The sequence below is a fragment of the Camelus dromedarius genome, chromosome 11 (genome assembly GCF_036321535.1).
Source record: "Camelus dromedarius isolate mCamDro1 chromosome 11, mCamDro1.pat, whole genome shotgun sequence".
Taxonomy (NCBI): Eukaryota; Metazoa; Chordata; class Mammalia; order Artiodactyla; family Camelidae; genus Camelus; species Camelus dromedarius.
Genome location: NC_087446.1, coordinates 44770939 through 44794696, shown reverse-complemented (window position 1 = coordinate 44794696; position 23758 = coordinate 44770939). Strand labels below are relative to the sequence as shown.

Genomic DNA, 23758 nt, shown 5'->3' with positions numbered 1-23758 from the left:
TATTTCTTATTTTCCAACATTCTGTAAATAATTCCATATTTACTGTATTCCTTAGTCTTCATTTGATGGTCTTGATTCAAATTTCTATCAGCTTTTAATTTCAGAGAAAAAAAACAGCCCTAAGATTTCAGCAGTTGATTATCTAGTTTCTAATTTATTCAGTTCAATTCATCATGGATATTTTTGAGTTCCTACTGCCAAGCACAAAATTAAAGCATAAGAAATGTAAGATGGAGTTTCTATTTTCAAAGAGCTCAGAGTCTTCTGGAGATCCAGTCAATGGAAACTTTGATGGATCTATGATGTATCAAAGCAGCCATATCCTGGAGATTAAGAGCACTGGCTCTGGAGCCAGGCTTCTTGGGTTAAAATCCTAGTTCTGCCATTTAGAGGATGACCCTGGGCAAATGGCTTACATTCTCTGTAGTGCAGTAAAACAGAGCTAACAGTATCATCTGGGGCTGTTGTAAGGATAAAGAAGTTCCAAGTTAAGCACTTGGGATAGCAGCTGGGTGGCATGGAGTAAGCACTCAATAAAATGTCAGCAATTTGAGGTAGGCATCGAGGCTGTTCATAAATACTCTGATCCTCTCTGCCAGACATGTGGAATGCACACTTGGTAGGATCACGTTCTCCTGTCCCCTTTTAAATCAGGCATGGCCATGTGCCTGACTCTGGCTGAGGAAATGCAAGAAGTAGAGACATGCGTCACCTCTTGGAAGAAGTACATAATTTGCAGGGTTAATTTCCCCCTGCCATGGCAAATAAGCAAGCATGTGCTAAAATGGAGCCTCTGATGCTAAGATGTGGAACTCAGTATCACATAGTCTTGTGACTAAAGTGAACAGAGTCTCTTGCTAATCCACCAAAGACAGACAGGTAGCTGAGACGTAGACCCGATGCTGTGCTAAAGCACTGAGACTTTGAAGGGTTTTTTTTTTTTTTTTTTTAGTTGTTTTTTTTTTTTTATGTTTATCTCTACTTATTTATTTTCTGGGGGGAGGCAGTTCAGTTTCCTTATTTATTTTTGATGGAGGTACTGGGGATTGAACCCAAGACCTTGTGCAAGCTAGGCATGCACTCTACCACTGAGCTGTACCCTCCCCCTTTAAAGTTACTTTTTAGTGCAGCTTAACCTAGGCTATCCTGACCAATACACTACCATTCCAGTCACTAGGGGTACAGCAGTGAATTAAACTGACAAAAAGCCTGCCCTCGTGGAGTTTCTCAAGACTTGAATGCAATATCCAAAATATTCTATGCAGACAAACCATTAAGAAGAAGCCAAAATGACTGCTAAGAGTTTACCACTTCTTTCTGCCTCCCACAGTGAGATCTATGAAATGCAACAAGTGAGTCAAAATAGAGAAGGGGGAAAAAAGCTAAAGATGACAAGAAGTATATCTATTATCTTACTCTTAGTACCTCTCAAAATGCATGACACAGATAAACAACCCACAGATCATCTCATACAAACACAGTAGAAGCATGAAGGGAGCTGAACCTGAGCATCAGGAGACCTGTGAGAATTTACTCTGGCTCTGCCACTAACTGGCTGGGTTAACTCTAGCCTGGGTGATGAGTTGTCAGTCTCTGGGGTCCCTCAATATTTGGAAGTAAGGAAATATGATCTCCCTTTCTGAAAGGTAAATTGTATGATGGATCTGAGCATCCATTCATTCACTTTTTCATTTTTCCAGTTTTACAAATAGTTATTGACCATGTGCTATGTGCCAGGGAATATAATGTACAGTGACACAGGGATGAACAAGATAGACAAAGTCCTGCTCTCATGGAGCTTATATTTACTATGGAACATAGATGATAATAAATCATTAAACATGTTAATCTTATAATGCAAATACTGGTCAGTGCTTTGAAACACAGATGCAGTAAGTGTGACGGGGGATTGATGCTTTAAATTGAATGGTCACAGAAGGCATCTCTGTGAAGGTGATGCTGAATTTGTAAACACAACTTGACAAGTAAGAATCAACCCACTGAAGACCTGGGAAAAAGTGATCCAGCTAGGATGGCGAGTGCAAAGGCCCTGAGGCTGGAAGAAGAGCAGAAGGAGCTCTGGGAAGAGTGGTAGGAGGTAGGTCAGAGATGGCGGGGTCAAATCATGGAGGCTCTTGTAGGCAATAAGGAGTCTGCAAGTTCATGGAGACTTTGAAACAGAAGAGTGACGTAGTTGAATTTGTAATTTATATTTTAAAAGGTCATCTCAACTGCTATGTGGAGAGGAATCAGTCTGGAGGCAATTTCAATAGTTTCAATAGTAGATAAGGGATTAGACAAGTGGCACTAGAAAAAGAAGTAAGAAAAATGGGAAAGAAGGTCGTAGTTAGATATCTTTTAGAAGACAGGTGATGGGGTTCAGAACACACTACCCCAAAATGGGGTGCCTTGGCATGCTGAATATTTTGAGTTGAAGGAATTCAAGAGAATGCAGATGGAGGAAAGACTTTCTGGCCTTACCCAGCCCTCCTACCCTCATGGATGAGGTCGCTTCATGTGCCCAGAGAAGAGGAACAGCCTTATCTCCAAGACAGGGCTGCTGAGATGATTCCAAACAAATGGGCCTTATTAAATTTTCCCCAGTGATTACCTTTAGCTTTTTTGAATTTTTTGAACTATCGCATTTTTCTACAACTCTCCGTTCTGCATCAAACCTAGTATTAAACACACACAGGTTTACCTGTTCATTTGGGACTTCACTCCTTATAAAGGCTCCCATGCCATGTAGCATTTATACTAAATAAGTTTGTACACTTTCCTGTAGTTAATCATTTTTTTTTTTTCAGTTTAATTTTCAGACCCAGCCAGGGTCCCTAAGAGGGTTGAGGGAAACGTTTTCCTCCTCTACACAAGTCAAGAGGATGTACTGATGTGCAGGCTGTGGGGAGTGAAAGAAAGAATTAAAAGTGATGGAAGACGATGTTACTCCTTACTGTAGGGAAAGCTAAGGGAAGAACAGGTTTAGGGGGTGGAGATCAGGAATTCTGTCTTTGAACATATTAAACTATATAAACCCAGTGGGCAAATTTTCAAAAAGAATACATGAGATATTTTAAAACACCTAATACCTAATCAATACTCAAAAACCAATTATTTTCCCCCCAAATTTACTAAATCTCCTGAAGAGATAATAATACCAATCTTACAGATTCACAGTGAGCCCTAGTTGACTTAATATATGTGAGTAAAGGTTATTAATAATAATGAAACATGTATGTGTGAAGTGCTATTTTAAGCTCTATAAGGAAGATGCTGTTACCTCCGTTTTTACAGATGAGGAAATGGAGACACAAAGTAGAGGTTGAATAACTTCACCAAATCCACACAGGTGGAACACAAAAGCTGAATAAAAATGTACTATTAAATGCCCAATGTATACTGCAGATCATAAATTGAGAGATGATGAGACAGATGATGCTGAATATTTAAGAACTATTTATTGACCACCTCACCTGTGTCAGGCAATGTTCTAGGAACCAGACATAAAGCTATGAACAAATCAGACCAAAAGACCCGCCCCTCACGGAGAAAGAACATCATGGGCTTAACCTAGAAAGTGTGGAGGATCTAAACATGGAAAGGGGAAAGCAGGGATCTGTTAGCAAACTACAGCAGTCCCCTGGGCACAGCCCCGTGACCTGTTTCTGTCCGAGTTGAGAATGGTTTTTACATGTTTAAATCAAGAAAGAGAAGGAGGAGAAGGAGGAGGATTTTAAGTACACTGCCAGCAAACAGGCCCAGCAGTAAAAGGCCCATCTGCTGCCTGTTTGGGAATCCACGTGGATCCTGGGATGGCTGCAGAGCAGACACTCACTGAGGAAAGTGGTGAACAGACAAGGACAAAGAAAAGCAAGGAGTAGAGGCGAGGGCTGCTGGAGGTGACAGGTTTTTTTTCCTCTGTAGGTGATGGGATGGCACCAGGGAGAGTGAATCCATAGGAAAATTCAGTGTCCCGGATAGTTGGTTCTCACACTTGAAAAATGTGTCTAGTCTTAGATGGGCTTAAGAGTAGTATTTTGATGACATTAATTTGTTCCAGAAAAAAAAACCCACCTACTGAGACTTTCAAGTGCACATCAAGCTTGTCTTTGCTGGAAGGGAAATCTCATCTCTATACTCTGGTCTAACATTTTATTGTTGTTACTTTCAGTTTTTTTTTTCCCCTTTAGGGAGAGGATGGCATTTTATCAGTATATTTGCAGATTTTTTTCCCTGAAGTGTAGCTGCAACATGAGACATGAACTCAGTGGAGAAATGTGGCTGAATGTGGAACAAGTTGGGTGGCGGCCCAGGGGCAGAAAGGACTGGTTTGCTCAGGAACTTTATTGACAGGAAGGTAAAAACAAAGGCCAAGTGGGAACCTGAGCCAACTGAAAGTTAAATAACAAGAGACAAACTTGTACTGTAAAATGAGAAGACCTTTGAGAACGGAAGAGGATGTCTAAAGAGGTGGCCTTAGGAAGAGGACAGCACCCTAGTAGAAAAGGAGATTAAACAGTTTATCATTCAAGAAGGGAGGAACCAGTTCTAAAAAACCAAAGCTGCCTGGCACTGAAGTAATGTAATCCAGTGTAACAGATAGGAGGACAACTATACATGACATAACACAGAAATCAGGAAAATTCTCCATGTGGATTAAGGACAGACGTGGTGTTCATAGAGGGATGACTGGTCAACTACATGTGTGGTTATTAACTGATACTAGATAAAGCAATTCTGGGACACCCATTTTTCGCATACCCTATGGAGCTTAGTATAAGCCACTGAACTATACTAACTGTAATAAAAACTAAGAAAAAGGGATTGTTTAGGCATTTGTGCTTGGCATGATCATACTTATTTCTCACTGAAACAATATTTTTTTCAAACATTTACCCCTTTTTAAACACCATAAGAGGAAAACACTTATGTATTGATTTCCTATTTGCTATTGTAACACAACCACAAACTTGGTAGCATTAAACAACACAAAATTATTTTCTTACAGTTCTAGGGTCAGAAGTCTGAAATGGGATGCTAGCTACTATATATAAAATAGATAAACGACAAGTTTATACTATATAGCACAGGGAACTATATTCAATATCTTGTGGTAACCTATAATGAAAAAGAATATGAAAAGGAATATATGTATGTATATGGGTGACTGAAACATTATGCTGTACATCAGAAATTGGACACAATATTGTAAACTGACTAGACTTAAATTAAAAAAAAAATTGGGGGGGGAAGGTATAGCTCAAGTGGTAGAGCACATGCTTAGCATGCATGAGGTCCTGGGTTCAATCCTTGGTACCTCCTCTAAAAAGAAAGAAAGAAATAGACCTAATTACCTCCACCCACAAAAATTAATTAATTAATTAATTTTAAAAGATTTTAAGCTGGAAGGGGAACTATATTCAGTATCTCGTAATAATCTTTAATGAAAAAGAGTATAAAAATGAATATATGTATGTGCATGACTAGGACATTATGCTGTACACTAGAAATTGACACATTGTAACTACACTTCAATTTAAAAATAAACAAATAAATAGCATGGGGAAATATGCATGTTATATTTGAAACTGGAAACAAAGCAGTTTGTAAAACCTTGTGTTTATTATGATCACATTATTTTAAAATGATATATGATATATATGTATATCAATTCACAGAAAAATGCCTGGAACATATGTATCCAAACATGAACACTGTTATCTTTGGGTGGTGAAACTATGGTGGTTCAGATTATCTTATTTTTGCTTATTTGTATTTCCTAAACTTTTTACAGTATGTATGCACTACTTTTGTAAGAAGAAAAACAAGAAACATTCAGAATTGAAACGCACATTAATAGGAAAAAAAGCTGGAAAATAGAAAAGAGAATATTATTTAGAAAAAAAAAGTCTGAAATGGGTCTCACTGGTCTGAAATCAAGGTATCATCAAGGTATCAGCAGGACTGCCTTCTTTCGGAGGCTCTAGGAGAAAACCTGTTTTTGTGCCTTTTCCAGCTTCTGGCAGCTACCCACAGTCCTTGGCTGGTGGTCTCCTTCCACCTTCAAAATCAGTCGAGTCTTTCTTATGCTGAATCACTTTGCTGACTCTTCTGCATCCCTTTTCCACTTTTGAGGATTTTGTGATTACATTGGCCTCACCCAGATAATCCAAGAAAATCTCCCTAATTTAAGGTCAGCTGATCAGCAAGCAACTGTAATTCCCCTTTGCCATGTAACATAAACTATTCACAGGTTCTGGGGATATCTTTTGGAAGCCATTATTCTGCCCACCACAACTTTAACCAAAGTTAAAATATATCATGTAAGATGGACATTCAATTTATCATGCTGCTAAAACACTTAGATTTGTTCAGCACCTTTATAGACATTACACATTCCTCTATATGCCCGAAAGGTCAATTTTGTACATAAAGCATCACCAAATAAATTGGTTTGCCTTCCTATAGGATTCTTGGCTTAGGAGACCTAGGGAGCTTTCTGTACTTTACAGATTCGGACAACTTAAAAAGAAAGATGCATAACAACTATTGAAATACATACACTGTCTCTTTTTGGGGAGAGTAACAGTACTTTCTGTCAAAAGAATAAATGTTTATACACTGCAGACACTAGAAAAAGTTGAACATTTAATGTTTTCTAAAATAGTCAGAAATTAAAATTTTTTTTTTAATTTAGTTCAAGAGAATGCAAGTGGTAGCAGTGAGGAAAAGGCAGTTTTACCTCCAACTTTTGCTCAAATGAAGCAAATAAATTTGCACAGTGACATTAGCCACGGAGGTATTTCAAGTAGAGAAAGCATTTAATTTTTTTTATTCAACTATAGTCAGTTACAATGTGTCAGAAAAAATTGTTTTCCATTTAATTTTATTATTTCCTTACAGACGTGTTCCAAACAAGGTATGACTTTCTTGGCAAAACAGCCCCATCAAGAGTCTCACCAGCCTCTCCCTTGGGGGACGCAGAGACTCAGGCAAGAGAAAGAAAAACGAGGCTAGACACCTGTCTCCAATGGAAAAAAGGAAGAACACACCTGGAGAGCAGCTGAGACAAACGGAGCCAAGGGGGAAAAACAGTAACTGGAGAGGAGACTGCTTCCAAGCTGTTGCTGGTTTATAAGGTAAATCTATTCCTGGACAAAAGGGATACAGTAGCAGCACACTAAAGACTAGGACAGATTGTATCTCCTTAAAGGCTCCGCTCTAATGACACTCCTTCCAGGAAGTTTTCCCAGCATGGCCTGAACCCAGTTTGGATCTAGTAAGCCACCTGAGATTGCCAGGCATCCAGTGCACATCTTATTAATGCATGCATGCATTCATTCATTCACTTATTCATACTGAACACCTAACAGGCTATAAGCCCTAAGGATTAAAAAAAAAAAAAGTAAACAAGGCATAATAGCACTTACAAATGGTATTTATTTGTGTTGGTGTTGGTTTTCTGTCCCTCCTACAGCAGCTTCTGAGAAGGAACCCTTTCATTTTTGCATCCTCAGTGTCTAGCACAGTGCCCGGCACAGGCTAGGTGCTTAATGAACGAAGGATTGCCTTTAAAGCATATTTTCGATAGTGGGCTATGTTCTCAAATCTGTCGCCCTGTTTAGGGGGACAGGGGATGGCGAGTACACAGGAGAACGGAAAAGGCATCTTTATTCGGAGTGCGTACAGCAATCCACAGATGTCCCTGTGTGGCTGTTAGCTAAGTGAAATAAAGAGTACGGGAGTCCAGGGCGGGGTGGGGAAGGTCCTCCTCGTCCTTCCCGAGTGCAGGAGGGTTTGGGGGCCCCAAGAAGGGGGTTCTCGCGAACCCGCTGCCCTCCCTTGCGCCTCACCAGGTCAATGGCCACGACGTCCCGCAGCGCCACGACTCGCCGGATGGATTTGGGCGGGTTCTCGGTCAGGTAGATGAGCCGGTCGCTGAGCACCACGTACTTTAAGGTGTGCTTCTCTGAGTCGGATACCACGATGCACGGCTCGTAGGCGCGGATGGCATCGTAGACCTCGGGAGGCAGATGCCTCCTCAGGAACGCGTCCAGGCGGCTGTTTTTGCGCGCGGGGAAGCCAGACGGCGCCGGGCTGGCCATGCGGGGCGCCCACGGCCGGACCGAGTGCCTGGGGCCGCAGACGCCTCTGCCCCGCCCCGCCTCCGCGCCGCCTGCAGTGGAACCCGCGCGCGTCACAAAGCCTCCGCCCCGCCGCCGCCTCCCCGGGGCGCTGGGGCCCGACCCCCAGCTTCGGAGCCAGGCTCAGGGATCCCGCTCTCCACAGAGTCCCCTGCCCGTCCCCGCCGCCGGTCCAGGTCCCAACCTCAGACAACAGTGGGCGGGGCGCGACGCCGGTCTTTCGGGTTCTTGGCCGCCAGGCATCCCGGAGCCCTCCACTCACACCAGCCCCTACCCTCGCCTACCCTAGCTGTTGCGGACAAGGCCATTCTTTACGAACTGTATCGAAGGCGCAGTTTTAATTTGGGTTTCTATTAGAAATTTGAATGAGATGGAATTTACTGATTTGTAAATCTAGAACAATCCTAGGGCCCTTTTAAAGCCAATCACACAGATCTGGCATTTGATTATAACATCGCCTGTCATAGCTAATTTTTCATGAGTAGAAACATAGCTCTTCTTTCTTCAACTGCATAAAAGCTCTTTGACAGAAGGGAATCTTATAAATGGGTTTGGGGACACCTAAGCCTACGTGATGGATATGCCTCTCTTCTCAGTGCCCGGGACAACAGCCTGTAAGGCAGTGGGAGCTTCATCGTGTAGGATGAATGAATGAGTGAAGCCTGCACGTTGAAAAAATTGAAGCTTAGAGGGTGAGAAATGCTGATCATGCAGCCTTGAGGCTGCAGGGTGGTAAAAGTACCGCTTAGTTTTTACGGACCAGGAATAACATATTATAAGTTAGGTTAGAGAGATGAGTACAACAAAAACTAGCCTCCAGTAACCCTAGGTGAGAACTTATATTTTAATTTAAAATTTTAGAAAAGATATTCTCTCTGCCTGCACGTTCACCCAGAGACCTGGTTATGAAAACCATATATTTATATTTTGTTTGTATGTTTTGCTTCAGCTACCTGCAACCCAGAATCAAATGATACAGTCTTTGTTCCATTTTATATTCTCCTTTTCCTCATATTTTACTATTGCATACTGTATGTTGTAAGCAATTTCAGATCCTTTGTGGAAAGAGTATTAATAAATTAAAACGTGTAAACAGATATTGTAGACTAAATCCCAGCAAAAGAGAACTGAGAAGTGTTTGGATGTGGCTAAACAAGTCTGAGGAACTCAGTAGCAGCAAAGAAATAGAACAGTATTTCTCTCAGAGAGGCTAGTGAGTAAGGAGAGAAGTGCCACCTGCTGACAAAATCTTAAATGACCTAGCATTTAAGGTTTTTTTTAGAACCTGATCATACATCTGACTCTTGGTTAACTTCATAACTGGATGAAAAGGAAGCCCCAGAGGCATGGTTGTTTCCTCTGAAATAAAGACTATTCCCCATCTAAACCATTCCGGAATCTGTTGCCTCAAACCAACAGAAGGCAGCGGCCCATCACCCTTGCCAAATAGCGACAGCTCACAAGAGTGGTTGAGAGTCAAATGGCTACAGCAGAGGTAAAATATGAGGCCAAGTGTGGGGAAGGGCCTCACTCCAGACTGCTGTTCGTGTCTCTCAGGCCCCTGGTTCTGTACCCACTTCCTGGGACTAAGAAACAGAACAACTGGTCCAGGACCAGAAAAGACAGACAGTATATCTGACCTATCTGCCAAGAAGCCCATCATAAACGAGCTTTTGGTGACAAGGGCACTAACTTTAACGAACGTGAAGATGACGCACACAAAGAAAGAAATTTGACAAAGGGTCGGGTGGTTAAGGTGACCTCAGTTAAATTTTTTATTTTGTGGCACACAGAGAAAGGAGTATCATGGTTTCCCAGCACTTGGTGTTCTATATGGTTGCCAGGGTAACAGCAAAGTTCAGATCACAGGAAAGGGTTTAATATAGGAGAAAGATCCCTGGATTTGGAGTCAGGAGACTTGGATTAGACCACTAACCCTGCTGCTCACTATCTGAGATTTTTGGAAAGTCACTTCATCTTTTTGAGCCTCATTTCAGCTCCCATAAAATGAAACTACTAAGATATGCCCTGCTAACCAAAGAGCGGCGTGAGGAGCACAGGCAGTGACTTACAACTTCTGAAAGCACTGCAGACATGTAAAGTATCCATATTCCCTTATCTTTCAGTAAGCTTTAGGTGAATACTTAACATAAACACACCCTACACAGGCATTTGCTCTTTATCTTCTAAATCCACCCAAACTCAGGAAGCATTTGGTACAGATCCTGTTCAATCAAGTACTTAGCAGGTGTTTCTTGATAAAACCATCAAAAGGAATGGAACATTACTTACCCAAAACTAATCCCCAAAGGCACTCTCCTTAACTAGAAGAACAGAATAGCCTTAGGTGCAAGGATGGTCAATTCTTTGAAAAGACATTAGTTATGGGCATAGGTCTGTAGAGCCAGATGACCTGGGTTCAAATTCCAGCTCTCGCTCAGTAGTTTAAAAAAATGACTGTGGGCAAGTTACTTTAATTGCTCACTGCCTCAGTTTCCTGACCTGTGAAATGGAGTAACAGTACCAACCCCATGGAGTTATTATTGTTGCTGAGTCCAAACTTGTTCTGCTCGCCACACAACAGGCCAATAAATTGGGAGATGAGGTGTTGGGGCAAAGAATAAAGACTTTATTCGGAAAGCCGGCAGACCGAGAGGATGGTAGGCTGATGTCTTGGAGAACTATCCTGCTCTAGTCAGAATACAGGCTCCTTTTATACAAAAAATACGGGAGGGGGTGTGGTTGATTGTTGTAATCCTCTTGTTGCAGGCATTCTTTGTTCTTGCAGAGTGGGCTAGGTCATGGTGTCCCTGTAAACCTCCAACAAAACAAAGGTTTTTCTTTACTACATTATGAGGATTAGCAATGTTTCTAAAGTACTTAGAACAGATACCTGGAACAGAGCAAACACTATGTAAGTATTTTTAAAATAAATTGAACAAGTATGTGATTTCCTGGTACCTATATGGTCATTCAGTTGGATGCTAGTTTAACTTTTTAAATTTTAGATTAAGGCTCAAGACAAAATCTAATCTACGTTCACAAACATACAAACAAAAGAATGACATTTTCACTTTTTTTTTTTTAAGTTTCATTTTTGGTGGAGAAGTGATCAATGGGCCTTGCATAGATCATAAGAACTCCATAAGGATTTCAAATCAGAAGTGCCCTTCAATGGGTCTAGGGATCCCAAGTGTTCCCATCCCCCAACTTGAAGCTAAAGACAGACAGTAAGTATAGAGAGATACTTGAAATCTGTTCTAGGAAGATAGAACCTGAATTTTTAAAAGTGTTTAATTTAAGAATCCCATGGAATTTCTACTTAGTATTAATGGATACTAACTATTTATATAGCTACAACATTAGCAATCAACTGACATGGAGGAGAGGTGTCATTATAACAAGTCCAAGGGAACATGCAAATGATTTGGATTACAGCAAACAAACACTGTTCTGTTTTTTTGTGCTTAATAAATAATGCCCCACTGCTCTATTCTGCCTCAGGCTTCCTGCTTCACACCCACTGCCCCTAAAAGAAACCAATGATTGGACTAGAACCAATAACAACAGCTTATCTGACCTATTTTCTTGGCTTCTCTGCCAAGGAGCCATCATGAATGAATTTTTGGTGACAATGGCACTAGGCTTAATAAGAATTGAGATGAAGAAGAGAATCTGACACAGAACTCAGTGGTTATCAGCTCACATTATATTATTTGGGGTTTGATTCAATACATTTCACGAATATTTACTGATAAATTATTAACTATAAACAGAATCAGGATAAAACATATTTTTGGTCTTCAAGAATTGACTAATAGGTGAGAAAATCACAAAACTTAATGCAAAAGAAAAACATATTAAAATATGTTAATGACATGAGAGGTGGAGGGAAAAAAACAACATCAAAGAAATGATTAAACAAGTCTGGTTATGGAAATCTGGAAATACTTCATGAGGGAGGTAGCATTCAATAAATTCTCAAAGTGAATAAAACTACTTTTTTTTTCCTTTTATTATAGTCAGTTCTTTTAAGTGTGTATTTTTTTTTAATGAATGTAGTACATTTTTACTGTGGAGAATTTGTTTTTTTTTTTTAATCTAAAAAGGTACAAGGAAGATAACAAAAATCACCTGCGGTCTCACCACCTAGAAATAACTTTCAAGTAATGGATAAATTTCCTTCAATAAGTCTAGAAGAGAAGCTTTGAAAGCCTAATGTAGGGTAGAGGAAATAAAGAAAGGAACAGAAAAGATAGATGTGATAGATGGACACTATGCTGAAACTGAACTGGGTCATTGAACATGAAAGTGACAATAGTGACCCTAAGAGTTCTGAGTTATGTTGAGGGGTTGAATGCATTGGCAGAAATAGCCACATCAGGAGGGAGATGTATTTTGTGGGTAAGATTATGACTTTGGTTCTGGACATGTTATAGTTGGCGTGCTAGTGCTATGTATAGGTGTCTGGTAACACAAGTTGGGAGTATGGAGTCTTTGAACCAGAAGTAGAGAACGGGAGGTCATCTTTGTAGAACTGAGTATTGAAGCCATGGAAATAATTACTGATAGCAAGTGCAGAAAACAAATAGCCAGATGCTAAGAAGGCGGCCTTGGGGAAGTCATGTTAAGGGAACAAAAGTAGGAATAAAGTAAAGACAAAGAGGAGTAGTCAGAAAAGTAAAGGGAGTTTGAGGATAATACAGGGCAGAAGTCAAGAGAGGAGAGAATTTCAAGGAGAAAGGAAATAGTCAACAGAAAAGTTGAAATAAATAAAAATGGTCACAGGGTTGGATAATTTGGAATAGTTTTAGTAGCAGTGATTTGGGATTAGAAAACAAATTACAAGAAGTGAGTGACTGGAAGATTAAATGTAGGTAATGCATACGGTGTACTGAAGACAAGCAATCCACGTTCAAGAGTCTAGGGTTCTAGCCCACCATTTACTAGCTATGCGATTTAGGATGTTGCTTAAAATAGATCCTCCTAGGATTAATTTGGAGTTTGAGATTAACATATACACACTACTATATATAAAATAGATAAACAACAAGGACCTACTGTATAGCACAGGGAACTATATTCAGTTTCTTATAATAAGCTATAATGGGAAATAATCTGAAAACGTGTACGTAAGTATGTACAACTGACTCATTTTGCTGTACACTTGAAACTAACTGTAGCATAAATCAACTACACTTCAATTAAAAGTAAATTAAAAAATAAATAAATCCTCCTTGGTTTCCTTATCTGTAAATTAAAAATGATGATGATATCTGCTCCATCCCTACAAGATTAAGAGGAACAAATTAGAAAAGTTATATGAAAGCATATTTAAACCACAATGAAATATATAAATGTTATCTATCATAATTCTTTCAAGTATTCTGGCAATTGAAAGAAAAGGGAAATATGGGATGGGAACAATTTTATTGTTGTAAGAGAGGTGCCTCAGCATAGTTATAGTAAGAAGAACTGACTTAGTACAGTAGTTCTACAATGTCATCATCCTTTAATGGACCTTCATTTGAGAGACAAGGGTTAGATGCACAGACTCTAGAATCAGACTATAACGGTTTGAATCTCAGCTATGCTCCTTAACTTTTATGAACTTCATTTGAGAGACAAGGGTTAGATGCACAGACTCTAGAATCAGACTATAAGGGTTTGAATCCCAGCTATGCTCCTTAACTTTTATGAACTTCATTTGAGAGACAAGGGTTAGATGCACAGACTCTAGAATCAGACTATAAGGGTTTGAATCCCAGCTATGCTCCTTAACTTTTATGAACTTCAGTTTCCTCAACTATAAAATGGGCACAATGCTAGTACCTATCTCAGACTCATTGTGAGGATTAATATCTGAACACTCAGAACTGTTCTGGCACATAATAAATGCTAAAAAATGTTGGCATTTGGTACATAAAAGCACTGCCATATGCAAGCATATGTGCTTTAAGTCAAAATAATGACTGTTCTTTGTCAACATTTTGATAACTAGAATTTTATATTAGTCTGAGATGAAAAACTGTCCATCCCTTTATGGATGGGGGACCCAGAATATGGAATAGTCAGATTTAACATCCCTCTCAGAGCCTCTTCAGTTTGACTACAAGCACTTCCCTATTTGTTCCAAAATAATATGAGTTTACAAAATTGAGAAATTTTTACAATTATAAATAGGCCAATGTTACTAGATAAACTGTAGATAGTAGGTAAGCTGTAGATAAACTTCGTAGTGATACTTAACATATTAAGTATCCACAAAATGAATTTACAAATGGAAGAGGCAAATATAGACAGTAACAATACAACAGACTGCATTTTGAGGTTCTTTAGGATGATACTGTGGAATACACTGGACTTATTACAGACTTTGGAGCCACTTGGATCAGAATTAGTATTGGGCCTCCAAAGTCAGTAGTTGACCCACACAGCTAAAGTACGAATCTATGCAGTCATTCACCCATTGAATTTTAACTACAGGCTGGCACTGTGCTAGACTCTGGGGATGCACTGAAATAGGACAGGAATCCTAGCCTGACATTTTAAACAAGTAAATTATAAACGTGATGCAAAAGTGATTCGAGATACTTTACAGATGAAATGCCTGGTACAGTGTCTTGCACATGGTGGCTCACTAAATAAATGTAGCTGTTAAATTGTTACATTAATTTTATTCTACTTTCTTTCCATTCCCCTCTCCCAAGTTTTGTTTTTCACTGTGGTCCCTGTGAGGGCAACCTAGTCTGTATCAGTACATACTTAATAATCAACAAAGAAACCTAAGTACCGAGCACTTACTGTTTGCCAAACACATGCATTATCTCAATCCTGACAACAACCCTTTGAGGTCAGTACTATTATCATCCACCGTTTCACAGACGAGTAAATTTAAGTACAGATAGATTATGTAACGTGCCTGAAACTGAGGTTAACAGCTAGTGAGTGGGTGGTGCCTGACGGGAGTAGGGCGAGCCGGGACTCAAATCTACGCAGGTTGAGCTCGTACGATCTCTATTCACTAATAAACTAATCGGTGAATAAACAAATAGTATTACAGAAGAAACCTATGAGTAGGACTACCCAAGAATGCGCTCCTTCTTTTCACGAATGACAAAAATGTTAGTACGTTTAAAGTGAAAATTAAAAAAAATTTCAGCGCTCATCGGAGGATCCTCATGCGGGCGAACACGTGGGACCATAGAAAAGCAATTAAACAACTGACTCACACGTGGTTTGGATCAAGTCAGGCAGCTCTCGGGAGCTCTGTACTCTAATCTACCAACTATTTGTCGAGGCGTTTATGGAACTTGCTACGCAGTTCCAACCGGGGGTGTGTGTGTGAGGTGAGGGGGTCCCCATCCCGGGGCAGAAGTTACAAGGCATTCAACAGCAGGGAGGGTTTCGGGCCGGACGCCCCATCCCTGCCGGACGCCCCATCCCGGCATGCATCGCGGGCCCCGGCGACCACGCCTCCCAGCAAGCGCCCGGCGCGCGTGTGCGACCCACCGCCCGGAAGCGCCGCCTGCACGTTGCATGCTGGGAATTGTAGGCGCCCGGCCCGGGCCTGCGGTCTGCCGTCCGCACGCTCCATGAGGCTGCTGGCTTTGGTCCGCGCGGCGCCGACGCGGGGAGCGCGCTTCGCGCTGACTCAGCGGCGACGGCGGCGGCGGCGGCGTTAGCCGGCCCTCGCGCTCTTTCCCTTCCTGGGGCTCCGACCCCGCCCGCTTGCTTGGTATCTTGCCGGCCCGGCGCCACGCAAGAGAAGGCGCCAGGGGACGCGGAGCGGCGAGAGGCGCGCGGCCCCGGCCAGCTCCGTCTCCGGCGTTAGCGCTGCGTCCGTGGCGGAGGACGACGGCAACAAGGACGAGGGCCGCTCTCCCCGCTCCTGCTTGCGGCGCCCCTCTGCTCCGCTGACCAGACGTCGGGAGTGCAGGCGGGGAGGAGGGATGGAGTGATAGAGAAGGTGACTCGGGGCTCGGGGGCTGCGGGACTCGGACCCAGCTTGGTCCACGCGAGGCTGCGGGGAAGTTGGTCGGGAGGACTGGCCCGGAGAGCCCCCATTCCGAGGAGGGGTGCGGGCTGGGGGCCCTCCATGGCGGTGCGCCCCGAGCCTGGGTGGACTGGGTGGGGGTGGGTCCGAGCTGCGGCCGCCACGGCAGAGCGCGTCCCCAAGTGCGTGGCCGCTCGTTGCCGAGTGTTTCATCACCCGAATTGCCACGAGGCTTCCTTTAGGGGAGGGATCCGAGGGAAGGAAGGGGGCAAGGCCGGCCGAGGAGGGCCCCCGTCGTCTGCAGCCCCCGATATAATAAAAGTGCCCATTTGTAATAGTTGTAGCGTATCCCACCAGTTTCAACTGCAGAGAACTCAAACTTGGTCCACTCCCCATCCTCCCATCCCCAGGACAAAAAAGAAAAAAGTATTATTTCTCTGTAGTAATTTGCCAGCATGGACACGCCATTTTTGCTCTTCCCTTCACGTTTCTGCAGGAGTAGAGAAGCATGATGTTTCTCTGTGACCAGAAAAAACGAGTACTTTTTGAAAGTGCTAATTAGTTGTTGCTGGGGGAAGTTACGTTTTGTAAAAGCGACTTGTCGGCGTGGTGTTAAAAGCGTGGAAAGATTCAGTCCTGATCTTTGAACAGTGTAGAGGAATTTTTCCAAATTGTTTTGATTCTTGATTTAATCTGTCGAAAAGTTAGAGCTTAATATTTTAAGTATGTTGTTCGCTTTCCCCCCAGAAGAACATTTGCTAGATACATAATTGAAGTGTTTATCGCATTGCAACAAATGTTTAAGCCTGCACGGCTATGTCGTTTTAGAACATTATGTTCATGCACAACCTTTTATTGGGAAAATTGTCACCTTTTTGCAAAGATTGTTAGCTTTTCAGTTGTTTGCGCACATATAGATAATTTACTATTGCATACTGATTTTTATCCAAGTGCCTTCACCGTGGGGGATTCTTTCTGTACTAACAACTGTAACAAGTTTGTTTCCTTCGGTTGTTTTATTTGCGATATTTTTTTCCTTAGGACCACTTGCTGTTTTCCTTGATAGAATCCAAGTGACCTAGCTTATGCAATTTCCCCTAAAGCCATGCCAAATTCAAGGAATCTTTTATAGGACTCCTCAATCTGAGATTCATAGAAACTCGGATTCTTTTCTTTCTGTGTGTGCATTTTTCAGGGGAATTGTCATCAAATTTTGTCTTTTTTGAGGGGAAAGGGGCAGAGAACCGATGCCTGTTTTGTTTTTCCCTCTGTTCAAAATGCCAGTTTACTGGTATGTTAAGATAAATCTAGAGTGCTCCAAGTAGTTCCCATTCCCCATGTGCTTATGAATTATAAATAACCTATTGAGAGCCTACTATGTGCCAGGCATGCTTTACATACCTTATCTCATTGAAGTCTTTACAACTTTATGAGGCAGATGCTCTTTTCCCCATTCATAGAAAGGGCTCTCACAGGTTTCACAGTTGTCCACATGGCCCCAGTTTGAAAATGACAAGATTAGAGTACCAATCCTGGGCTTTCCAGATCCAAAACTTGTTATATTATGTCCTAGGGACATAGGGACGAATATTCAGAAGGTCACTCCTTCCTTTAAGGTGAATGAGAAAAAAAGTAGTAAGCAGATAGCATATCAGCACTTAGAGGGGGCATCTAATCCAGTTTGGGAGAGTTCAACAATAGGGGTCAAAGAAGGATTCTTAAAAGAGGTGATCTCTAAGTTGAATTCTGAAGGACAAGTAGGGGTTAACCACGTAACAAGAAAAGAGCAGTGTGTGCAAAGAAGATGAAAGGCAGAATACCACTGGTCTTGCTGGGTTGGAGTGCAGAATGGTGAGGAGTCACTGGAAAGTGTTTGGATTTTAATCCTGAGGGCAGTGGTGAGTTACACTGCCTCCATGTAGTCCACGAGTGTGATGGTAACCGTGAGAGAAGGGGCCAAGCTTTCTTCTCCAAGGCTCCCAGCACATATCCTGATTTATCATTTGATTCAGGAAGGCCCAGGGGGAGACAGAAAAGCATGTTGTAGTAAGAATTTTTTCTTTAACCTGGATCTTATCCTGGCCTCACCGTTCCAAAAAGGCTGTGAAGCCCCTTCCTTTCCACCCCCTCCGCCCGTCCCCATTGGGTTCTTGACCTCTTTAGGCTCTGGTCTTCTCTTTGGTTATGATAATTAAAAAAAAAAAAAAAAAAGCTTCACAGCCTTTTAATGGGAGTAGTAAGACCTGGTCTCCTTACCTCAGGAAGAATTTTTTTCTTTTTTCTGCAAATAATACATTTAATCAAAATCCATTGCCCTTTGGAGCTGATCACGTTCTTATTTGAGAATATTAAACCCTATATTGTGAAAAAGTGCATTACTTTCCAGAGACTAAAAAGTTCTTAAGTAAGAGTAGTCAGCATTAAATTGTTGATTTTTATAGCTACTATTAAAAAATATTTTTTGAAATACATTTCTGGAATTGGGCTGGCAAGAGCAGAGATCCGTAAAAGGTAGAGCTAGCCCGTTGTTCAAAAGCTAAATGACTTGTTTTTCACTCTTCTCCTTTTTCATTTGACTTCTTCTGAAGTACTTGGTAGATTCTCCAATAAGGATGTTGCACTCTGAGGGCAGTATTTGGTCAGCCATTCTAATTTTTTTTTTTAAGGTTTGTGCTATTGATAAATGGCAGTAGGCAGATTATAATAATTAGTATAATAAGATAATCTCTGGATTTGTCTTTTTTATTTACTTAATATAGTGCACAATTGTACTTTGCTGGCAGTAGTAGGAACAGCACTCCATAAATTGGATGCTTCTATTTCAAGTGGAAAATAATTACTTGCTAACTTTTTTGATGATATTGAAGAAGAAAATGGCATACCTTAGATGTTTAAAAATTCCACATTAATGGAGTATCTAGCAGGCCCACTCTTCTGAGACTTAGGCTTCTTTAGTTGTGATTCGGATAGTTAGAAAAGAAGTTCTTTTAACTCTTAAACTTCTTTCCTTAATGTTATCTATCTGTTTTGTTTATCAAGTGTTGTTTTCTTTCAACTTTCTATACGTGTGTGCAGATGTTTGTGGATTCTTCTGTGGAATCAGAGGGCACATCTGTTGTGATCAGAAAACTCCAAGTGTAGCAGCAGGAATGGATGAACAGGCTCTTCTAGGGCTAAATCCAAATGCTGATTCAGACTTCAGGCAAAGGGTAAGTTAAGTCGGCTTAATCATTTTTTAAAGCATGTTATGTAAAGATTTGCATTAGAGGACTTGAATCAAAAATTTACATCTGATAAAGGTTTAATTTGGGTAGAAATAAATAGAGAAACAAATCTGAGGTTTTTGAATGTATTCTGAATACAGAAACAGTGAGTGATTATGATTTATTTTCTCTTTAGTTGACTGAACTATTAAAATCTTAGATAATTCAAGGCAGCTCTCTATGTCTCAATAATCGTTTCTAATTATTTAAAAGTTGTCATGCAGAGGATTGTTCAAGGGATTTTCCATAGTAGCAGGCATACATATTATTACAAATTATATTTTCCCATTGCTTGGCTTGGTCTAAACAAGTTTAGCGCTCATGTTAGTGATAATTAACATCCTTGTTATTTGGTCCAGGCAGACATGTAAGTAAGCAGTTTAATATGCCATGTCTCAGGTTGCATAAAATGATCACGTGACAAAGAATCCTTTATGGGGTGCTGGGATATTTGGGTAAGTATAAACAGTCAAACATAATGCAGCCTATGCCTGTAATCATGACTGTAGCTGAGTGATAAAAGAAAAACCTAAAGAACAAACCTCTAATTAAAATTTTAAAAGACGTGTGAGTGGTTTGAAGTATAAGGTAAGTGGAAGACAAGGTATTTTCTTTCTGCTTCTTATAGTAAAGGATATTTCTTATAAATGAGCTAATCAGATTAACAATCTCACAAAATATAGCAGTTTTTCTACTTCGAAGTGGGAATTATTTTAAGTAGTAAAAGAAATCTTGAGTGGTTTCCAGCGTAGTACCATGTATATGCCTCTGCTATTAAAAGAAGTAACCAGTCCTTCAGACAGAGGTAAATAACAGGAATTGAGGTTTAAATATCTAACTAATTACAGGATGCCTATCAAACTGGTTAGGACATGAAAAGTCATTAAAAGTCTATGTCTTCTGTGTGTGGACAAATATTTCTTTTCATTTAGGGCCTTTAAGCTACCTACCGTCAAACCCTTAGTCACAGAGTTGAAGCATCATAGATCTGTACCGTTAGTCTGGCTTGGTATCACATGGTCATTATAACTAAAAGCTTTTGACTGTTTATTTATCAAATAAACTTCTCTGGTTTTGGGGGGGAAGAGAGTCCTTCTTTGAACTCCTTTGTTTTTTTAATTAAACTCCACCATCTGACTTTTTTTTAACGTGCAGTGCTTTTCTTTTTCAGATTGATGATGGTTTTTATCTAGAAGTTATATGCTTTTCATCAACAAAAATGGGTTCTAGCGGTCATGGGCATGTTAAGCATCCTAGTCCAGGCTTAATTTGATATCCCATTAAGCCAACATGAGTAACAATTGATTAGGATGAAAATGAAGGAGTCTTAAGGATTAGTGAGTTCTGATAGTCCTGACATTGGAGTTCAGGAGTAGTGGGAACTTAATTCAGTTTTGTAGTAAGATAAATGACTGCCAACCCCAGTTCCCAGTTGTCTGTCTGCAGTTCTCTGTTTTCTACATGTTTTCAGTAAAAGTAGCTGAACTGATTCTTTTGCCACTTAGAGACAATAGAGCATTAGAAAGCAAGTGTGAGGTAGAAGATCTGGATGATGAAAGCTTTGACTTGTTCATCATTGCCACAATTTTTTTTTAATGCTAGTATCACATGGATTTAAAATGCAAAGACTAGTTTAAAAACTGAAAATTTTCAAGTGATTATCACTTGAAAAATAGAATATCTGTCTTTGGCTTAAAACTTGATATTATTTAAAGAAAATGGTATGTCAGTGATCATTCTAGCAGCTGGATCAGATCACACCTCTTCCCGTTTTTTGGTAAGTGAAGTATTAGGTGGCAATGCAATATGCATGATTGACTTCAGCCTTGTCCTCTGCCCTGGTCTGTAAGATACTTCTAAAAGAAACTCTCGGTTTCATGGAACAGGTGTTGTTAGGACACCTAAACTAGATTATTTTGTAGCTGCTTGGGTTCCTATATTCTTAATTTCTAAAGATAGACAGTATTTACACTTAAGATAGTATTTGGTAATCTTTGTCTACTCATCTTCATTTACCTGGTCCTCTGCTGGTGGGAGCAGCCATTGAGGCTACTATGTATGAAAACCCATTCCTTCATTCATAGTTACGTGCTATAGGAAACTGTCATCTAAATACAGTGGTTTTTTTGGCCTTTTTTTTTTTAACCTCTAACCCAATGGAAAAAATAATTTTATATCTTGACCCAGTATATATGTATGTATAATATAAACATACATACATATGAATATATTATATATACGCACATGACTAAAACAAGTTACACAAAATAAGTTATTCTTGCTAAGTGCAGCACACTCTAATGTTCTCTATTCTGTTTCATTTTTTAAGTTACTGACAAGACCTATAAAATTGATATCATCACTAATGAGGCAGAAACCACATTTTTAAAAAATACTGACTAATTGAAATTAGGCTTCACTAAGGCTTAAGATTGTTTTTAACTCATTTCAAGGTTAGTAGTTCAGTATATAATTGCTTTAAAATCATTTAGCAGTGTTTCTAGAGATGATTTAATTTTCTTGGTTTTATTTTTTACAAGTTAAGATGACTGTTTGCCCATTGTCATGTGTGAACCCTGTATCTGTCATGTATGCCAGTTGCAGCATCCTAGTGGAAGAGTGGCAGAGGTCACCCCCATTTTCCCAGCAGCCTGATAGAGAGCATGTGGACTTGGTGTTGCATCCATTCTAGTGTATACTTGCTCTTATAACGAGACCCAGAATTCGAGAATAGAGGGGAATGAGAAACACATTTCCTAAAGCTTTGACCTTTTCAGTTATTTGGTACTTATCCAAAGTTCATATGCAGTTGTACTCCGATTTTAATCTCACTTTTTAGGGAACTTACATAATAGATATAATTGAAGAATTGAAATACTTTGCTTTTCTGTTAAACATTAGATCAAATGATGTTTTTTAGAGTCACTGATTTGTTGTTGGTTTGCTACTTCCAGAAAACTTTGTCGAATATTGGCAGGGGACTGAGATTGACTATTCCAAATGCGTTTGTTGCTTTGCAATCTTAAAACAGGCCCTGGCCTATTTTGAGCAGTTGAAGATTTCCCCGGATGCCTGGCAGGTGTGTGCAGAAGCTCTGGCCCAGAGGACATACAGGTAATTAAAACAAATTTGCCTGACTTGTAGAAGAATTTAGATTTTTGTAAACTTGACAGGATTGTTACATTCACCTGTTTGGAAAATGCTTTCATAAAAACATTTTATGACTTATGTTTTAGAAAACTATTCAGTGTAGAAATGAGAAAAATAGTAAATTGATAATTTGGCTATTCTAGAATTGACTTTTCATTAAAATTATCCTTTGACTTATTCTGAGTGCCTGGCAGTAGATCCCAACTAGAATATAGTACAATAGAAAATTCCTTAGCTCCTTATGATGGAGAAGGATAGTTGGTTTTCTAGAAAGTTGGTACAGGAAGTAATCATAAATTATATATATATATCTTAATTTTTAATTTATATTAACATTCAGTTGCTAACCTTTCTAATATTGGACCAGGGTGTTTTCTTTGTGTTTATGCCACTAGCATTCACTTCATCATTCTTAACATTGATCACACCCATAATTCATCATCTACTATTTCCACTTTGGGTCCCTATAGTGGGTTGGGCAACAATGAGTGCAGATTACTAAGCTTTTTATTTATTTGTTCCCACTTCTCCAGGTCTTCTGGTCATTTGGCCCACATGACATACGTACAGGGTTTTTCCCATTGCAGTGTGACTTTCTATGAAGTCTTTCTAAAGCATTCAACTTAATTTTTACAAAAGTAGGAACTGTGATCATACTCATTTCATTAGTTTATATAATAATTAATTTATTCAAATACAAAAGAAGTGCAGCTGACATAGTGAGGCTTGTGGAAACACAACTGCCAATTGTAAACAAACAGCTATACGAGTGGGAGTAGAAATTCTTCGGGGTCAGTGATGGCTCCCAGATAGAGTTCTTGGCATGCTGTAAGTATCAGTCACTACAATTTATAGCCAAAAGCAAGTGCTCCAGTTTAGTGAAAGCTGGGTTTGAGAACATCTGTATGTCGTAGAGTAAATAAGGGTTGGCTTTTAACTAAAGACTCCCTATAGTTTATATTTTGAATGGAAGATTGAAGTCTTGTATAGTTAGGTAAGCTTCAGTGCCATCCGTGGTAAGAATAGAAACCGTAAGGTCTTGGGAGAGATACTAATTAAATGTAACTTTTAAAACTTAAGTTTCATTTTCTTAAGTGTGGAATTATTTTGTTTGGTTAATTGATAATAGTCTAAATGAAGGTAACTTCTCCATTCTTGTATTGACTAGTTAGCTTTATAAGTGAAAAATTGTTCCATGACTAAGC

General features: G+C 40.0%; 2 protein-coding genes across 6 annotated transcripts in view; one reads left to right on the top strand and one right to left on the bottom strand.

Moving 5' to 3' along the window:
• The window catches only part of C11H12orf56 (chromosome 11 C12orf56 homolog), a 68415-nt gene extending 60216 nt beyond the window's left edge, over positions 1-8199 (bottom strand). The window contains exon 1 of the mRNA XM_031462771.2: positions 7854-8199. Coding sequence (XP_031318631.2) covers positions 7854-8105 — 252 coding nt within the window. The 5' untranslated portion in view covers positions 8106-8199. The remainder of the gene's footprint in view (positions 1-7853) is intronic.
• The window catches only part of XPOT (exportin for tRNA), a 134090-nt gene that overhangs the window by 86102 nt on the left and 24230 nt on the right, over positions 1-23758 (top strand). For 2 of the 5 annotated variants that reach the window (XM_064491744.1, XM_064491743.1), the window contains 3 exons: positions 6904-7139; positions 19216-19349; positions 22435-22517. In XM_064491744.1, the coding sequence (XP_064347814.1) occupies positions 19290-19349; positions 22435-22517 (143 nt within the window). In that variant the 5' untranslated portion in view covers positions 6904-7139; positions 19216-19289. Of the gene's footprint in view, positions 1-6903; positions 7140-15757; positions 16114-19215; positions 19350-22434; positions 22518-23758 lie in introns of those variants that run through there. The other 3 variants (XM_064491742.1, XM_064491745.1, XM_064491746.1) reach the window with 3 other exon arrangements.